Here is a 5781-nt window from a genome sequence, read left to right as displayed (position 1 = left end):
GAAGCTATTTCTGTTGAAGTCCCTTTAGAACCCAAGTTTATGGTTCAACCTCCCTGGGGGTCCAGGTGATGGGAATCTTGCCCCAATTATCTGGCAGGAGGAGGTGAGGCTGGAGTTCAGGCATCAAGGAGGTGGGGGAAACTCTGAACCCTCCAAATTCCCCAAATGTGCCCCACTTTCTAGACGTATCCGCCCTCTTATGGGTCCTCCTTCTCCCAACAATGATCTCAATGCAAGTGAAGGCGGGAGCGGATGCCCCCCACCTCCAGAATCAGAGTAGGTAGAGGGAGGTGTGACGCATTCGGAGGAGCTCGGTTAGTCCTCTGATTGGCTAATCTTGGCCACTTAGGATTGGCGGAACTGGCGGTGGGGACCCCCCCCTTCCGGATATCACTGGAATAAGAGCCCTGAGGCTCGGGCGAGAAGCGCCCACGGCAGGTGTTGGGTCTGGATCCGTCCCTCCGCAGTACTGAAACTCCATTTACCAGGTGAGAAACTTCTCGTTCTGCTCACTGATATTCTGCCTCTCTCCAGTAATTCCTCTCCATCTGCCTGCCTGCCACTTTCATTTCTCCGCCATTTCCGCCTGTCTGCATTCGGGTGGTACTACTCTCTTCTGGCTGGGGTGAAGGCGTGCTGTTAGGGCTGTCCAGGCATTTTCTCCCAACTGTAGCGAGTGGAACCCCCAGCATCCCTTGAGCTCCGCATGGGCGCTGTCAGCTGGGCAAGTCCAGGTAGGTGTGTCTGACTTCTGCGTCTGGGGCGCGTCGGTGTGCCGGGTTCTGTAGGAGTTTGGTCCCGGAGTGACCTACGCGGTCTGTGTTCTTAGTGATCACATTTGGTTCCCGGAAAAGGGAGCCCTGAAATTTCCTCTGGGCGTCTCCAGCCCGCAAGCGTTCCAGGGACGTGGTACCGGATCTGGGGCACTGCTGTCAGCCGACCTAAATGGTGGGCTCAACTCCAAGGGCGGATGCCCAGCACCTGCTGCTAAACTGCGCTTCTGCAGTCCTGAGGCACCTGTAACTGACGCGTCAAAAACAAACAAAAAGCCCAAATCCAAACCCTAGCCTGAGCGACCAGTGTTCCTTTCCAATTCACCCTTCCAGCCTCCTCCCCCTTGCTTTGACTGGACCGCCAGCAGAGAAAACTTCAGTCAGCGAGAAGACAGGCACAATGAAGGGCTAGTATACAGCAGGGTGGGTCCACTTACGATTTCTTAGCGTATTAGGGCAAAATGTGTACATATGGGCGCATACGGCTTCCCTCTGCCCTACCAGAGGACAGAACCCAAATCCACTCCCACACCCCTCCCCCCACTTGCTTCTGCTCTATCAAACCATTGCCTACAACTTTTGAGATTTACAGCAACCTTCAGGCAAATAAAGGAACAGAGGCACCGGGAGGTGAAGTTACCTGCCTAAGGTCACGTGGTAGTTGTAGCAAAGGCAGAACTAGAAGCTAGGTTTGTGGTCCTGGTGCAGTGGTAACATCATTCTCCCTTTACAGAGAGGCGTTATGGGATTCCGGAAATTCTCACCCTTCCTGGCTCTCAGCATCTTGGTCCTGTGCCAGGTAGACAGCCTCCAGGCAGCACCTTTCAGGTGAGACATCCTGAAACCAGAAGCACACTCCTCTCCTTCTGCCCCAGGGATCAGACAGCTCTATGCTTTAGAAGTCATTGTGGTTCCCGGTGAATCGCTGTTCTCAGGTGGAAACTGGCCTCATTCCCTGTCCACGGGGTGAAAGGGAAACTGTATTCTTAGGGGAAGAGGCAGGGACCAGGAAGCCTAGCTGCTTATCCCAGGGAGGAGGCAGGCAGGGAGGGGTTCAGAGCCAGCACTAGTTTTGCTTCCTCTCTGCAGGTCTGCCTTGGAGAGCAGCCCAGACCTGACACCCAGTGAGGAGGAAGCACGCCTCCTGCTGGCTGCACTAGGGCAGGACTATGTGCAGATGAAGGCCAGTGACCTGGAACAGGAGCAGGAACCTGAGATGGAGGACTCCAGGTAAGACTCCCCACCTGGCCCTGACATACAGAGGAGGATGTGCTTCAGAGAGGTAGGAAAAACTCATCTGCCCAGGAGTCTATCAGGCTGTTCTTATTCAGCAGAATGTAGGACTCAGCTATTCTTAGGCTTCGTGGAAAGCAGAGACCCTGGTGTGACTGAAGGAACTGTGGTTAGACACATTAAAAAGACCAATTTCTGACAGTTATGGGGAAAGGAAATGAAGTGCGTGGAATCACTGACTATGGAAGTTGGTCTTTCAGAACTGAGAGACATCCCAGTACTGGATGAATTAGGAACAGTAAGTGTGAAGCCAGAGGATGAGGTCTGTGTCCCTGCTTTTAGAAATTTCACCTGGGTATGTTGTTCTTTCATACCTGCAAGGAACCTTCATTTCACATTTGCAAAGTGAAGATAAAGGGTTTTGGGGGATGGGGACAGGTAGCACAGTGTCTGAGGTAGGTCTGGGGCATCTAGGGAGATGTGCATGTTATCACAGGGCCAGGGAGGGCGACCCTTCCCTAGATCTACCTGCCTGTGTACCTGACCAACCCTGGCGTGGCCCCAGCACTGCCATGGCAGAAGCATGTGTTGACCTGCATTCACCCAAAAAACCCTCTGCCAAGCAAGCATGAAGGTCTGAACAGCATGTGGAATGTCAGAAAAGGTCACCTTTCCTTACCACTGCCCTGACCCACTGCACCTCAGAGCCTTGCTAATGGAGGATATGTAAGGTTCCCCCACCCCTGCCCACATCTCCTGTCCCTCTCATAGTTCCCCTGTCTGGTCTAACCTTCTGTTGACTGTCCACAGGGGCTGACCATGGTGCATGGTACTGTCTGGCATGTCTTTTTCCTGGCAACTTGGAGCTAAGCAATGTGGTAACCTGATACCTGCTTGTTGGGCACATACTGGCAGAATCTGAACAACTTTTATATTTTCTCTGGCATCCACTTTGGGCCTTAAACACCTGTCAAGAAAAGCGATTTGGTCCACAACTTGCAGGGGGACTGCTACCTTCACTTTGGGGTGCCTAGGATGCCAACTAAGTTCCTCACTCTCCTTCCTGATTTCCTTTCTTGTTCCCCTTTATGAACTTGATGCATGTGGATTCTCTCAATGTTCTTCAAGCTGGTGTTAGTAGCTTTTCTTATGACTGAGAATTTAGGAAACTCAGGATGGAAAGGTAGAGAGCAGAAGTCATAGATCAGAGGTAAGAGACAGCAAGGAAAGCTTAAACCCTCGGAGAATTTTGTAGCATAGCTTTCCAGTTCCTGCTTATGAATGTACTAAAATAAGCACATGCCTCATGCTCCACCATTTGACAAATAAAAGAACCTGAGCTTTGATAGTCTTTGCTCTGGTCCATGTCCAAGGCTTATGAATGTCCAGTGCCTAGGCTTAGATGGAGACTTAGCTTTAGGGCAGCTGGATATAGGGCTTGGTGGGTGATCTTTGTGATCCAGCTCCAGCAGGAAAAACAGTGTGCTAAGGAGCAGGTAAGAATTTCTGGAAGAGGATGCTGCAAACCAGGTCCTCTGAGCTTCTTTGAGGTAAGACTTAGGGAAATTTCATTTTCTTGTGGAAAGTGGTTTTGTTGCTGCTGTGGTTGGGGTATGGTCTCTATATGTGCCTTGAGTGTTCAGGGCTGGGACTGGGCCTCGCCACTCATTTCTCATGATAAATGCAGGGTTTCAGCCTGTGTCCCCATAGCTGGGAACTTTTTTTGGTGCTGATTTTGGGCAGAGCTCCTACCAAAGGCTGCCAGCTCATTTCCCCTAACAGCTTTGATAATTGCACTTAGGAGAAACACTTATTGTTAAGTGGTATGTCTAAGGGCTGTAGTTCTCTTTATAAAGGTCCCATGGGGTGGGCTCCTCCCCATCCCTCACTGACAGGCCTTCTCTTCTCTCTTCATCCTGCAAACCAGCATCACTGCCCAGAAGCGTGCCTGCAACACTGCCACCTGTGTGGCCAACCGGCTGGCAGGCCTGCTGAGCAGATCAGGGGGTGTGGTGAAGGACAACTTTGTGCCCACCAATGTGGGTTCCAAAGCCTTTGGCCGGCGCCGTAGAGACCTTCAGGCCTGAGCAGCTAAATGGCCCAGGAAGAAGGTGACTGTCCTGTACTATGGGAGAAGAGGGGGAGGATTTGGGAAATTGGGGTTCATAATTTTGAAACCTGCTGATCCTGGCAGGTTCTTCAGGTCCCTGCTGGTTCCTGGTAGTTTCTTCAGTTCCATCCATTCTCCTGACATAGTGAGTTCCTTTTAGAAGTGAACTTGAATTCAGAATGCTGAGACAGACTTCTGAGACTCAATTTTTTTTTTCCTGAGAAAAGAAGTGAAGAAAATGCTGGATTTAGAAAGAGAGGGGCCTTCAAACCTTAACCAAGACCAGTTCTCACTAATGAGGTTCAAAAAGGGCTCTGCTCTTGGTCAGTGTTCGCAGATTCAGATCAGAGAGCTGTAATCACACTGCCATCAGTATTGATAGTGACAGTTATTTTTATCTTCATTTATCTTACAAACATGCTAATACCTCATAACCATAATTCATAAATGCTATTTAGTGAAAAGAATCACTTCTGTAAATTAGTGGGGTTTTTTCAGTGATATTTGTGGTTATTTACTTCTTGTCCTTCTTGTACTTCTTTTCCTTATCTTTCTCCTCCTATTTACTCTCTCTCCTATTCCTCCTCTTTCCTTCCCTTCTTCCTTCTCTTGTGTTTTTCCTCTGCTTTTCCCTCTCATCTCAGGTTACCTTGAAGCTGAACTCACCACTTCCATTAATTTGTGTTGACAACTTGGTGAGAAGATACATGTTTGCATCCTACTAGATACTGAAAAAAAGCACCATTGTCACTTGAAAGGAATGAAACTGAATGCAAAATAAGCTAATTCCATATTTGTTGTGCATCATTTTTATATTTAATGCTATGTCCAGTATATGTGATGGCATTTCCCATTGGCTTATCTAATAGCAAACTGGTTCTTTGAGGACCATCCTGTTGATCATGGCAGCTCTGCCAAACCTTAGGGGACATGAAATCACTGCCTCTTGTAACCTCCAGGAACACATATGGTAATGGTGATGTTGCGCCTTGTTGTCTAAGAAAATGATTGTACAATTTGTTTAAGGAAATGTCAAAATTGTGCCATTTGTGAACTTCACCAAGATTAAAAACATATTTTGGATACAAGTGTTTTAAGACTGTGGTGGCTTATTTCAACTGTTTTTTCCTACGTAATACGAGTAATGGGAATAATATTTTTGAGATCTTTCTATGGACCAGATGATGTTCTAAGACAGAGCTTTATGCCTGTGAATTTATTTGCTCCTCATGACAGAGCCACAGGGTAGATACTATTACTGCACTTCCCTTCTGAGGAAATGCAGGGATGGAGAAGTGAAGTCCAAGTTCACACTGATAAATAGTGGCAGACCCAGGTGTTGGTATCTAGAACTGACAGCTGAAAACATGATGCATACTATTTTCAACAGTGGCTTCTGATGTTTCCCAGAGACCTGTGAGTCATTCTTTGGCCTATATGCCTGCCATCTTAGACCCTCAGATTTTGGAGACACCTGCTATTATGATTTGGATCTTAAATGTCCTCCAAAAGATCAAACATTGAAGGTTTGGACCTCAAGGCAGTAGTGTTCAGAGATTGGGCTTTTGAGAGGTGATTGACTCATGAGAGCTCTAATCTCCTCAATGGTTTAAATCCATTGATGGATTTATACTAGAGTGGTGTGTGTGTGTGTGTGTGTGTGTT

The 5781-nt window shown here is 48.1% G+C and overlaps 1 protein-coding gene across 1 annotated transcript; it reads left to right on the top strand.

Annotated features, from left to right (window-relative positions):
• Positions 1-393: 393 nt before the first annotated feature.
• Positions 394-5171, top strand: LOC124958751 (calcitonin gene-related peptide 2-like). Its single transcript, XM_047517150.1, has 5 exons — positions 394-488; positions 1507-1601; positions 1863-2003; positions 3934-4117; positions 4761-5171. The coding sequence occupies exons 2-4, from the start codon at positions 1516-1518 to the stop codon at positions 4091-4093; spliced, it is 387 nt and encodes a 128-aa protein (XP_047373106.1). The 5' UTR covers positions 394-488; positions 1507-1515; the 3' UTR covers positions 4094-4117; positions 4761-5171.
• Positions 5172-5781: the final 610 nt, after the last annotated feature.

The sequence above is a fragment of the Sciurus carolinensis genome, chromosome 11, assembly GCF_902686445.1.
Source record: "Sciurus carolinensis chromosome 11, mSciCar1.2, whole genome shotgun sequence".
Taxonomy (NCBI): Eukaryota; Metazoa; Chordata; class Mammalia; order Rodentia; family Sciuridae; genus Sciurus; species Sciurus carolinensis.
Note: the sequence above shows the minus strand (reverse complement) of the source record. Positions and strands in the feature narration are given on the sequence as shown.

Coding starts and splice junctions, on each gene's coding strand:
- LOC124958751 (XM_047517150.1), top strand. CDS start 1,516: ATGGGATTCCGGAAATTCTCACCCTTCCTGGCTCTCAGCATCTTGGTC. Junction 1,602..1,862: donor CTCCAGGCAGCACCTTTCAG/GTGAGACATCCT, acceptor TCCTCTCTGCAG/GTCTGCCTTGGAGAGCAGCC. Junction 2,004..3,933: donor CCTGAGATGGAGGACTCCAG/GTAAGACTCCCC, acceptor CCTGCAAACCAG/CATCACTGCCCAGAAGCGTG.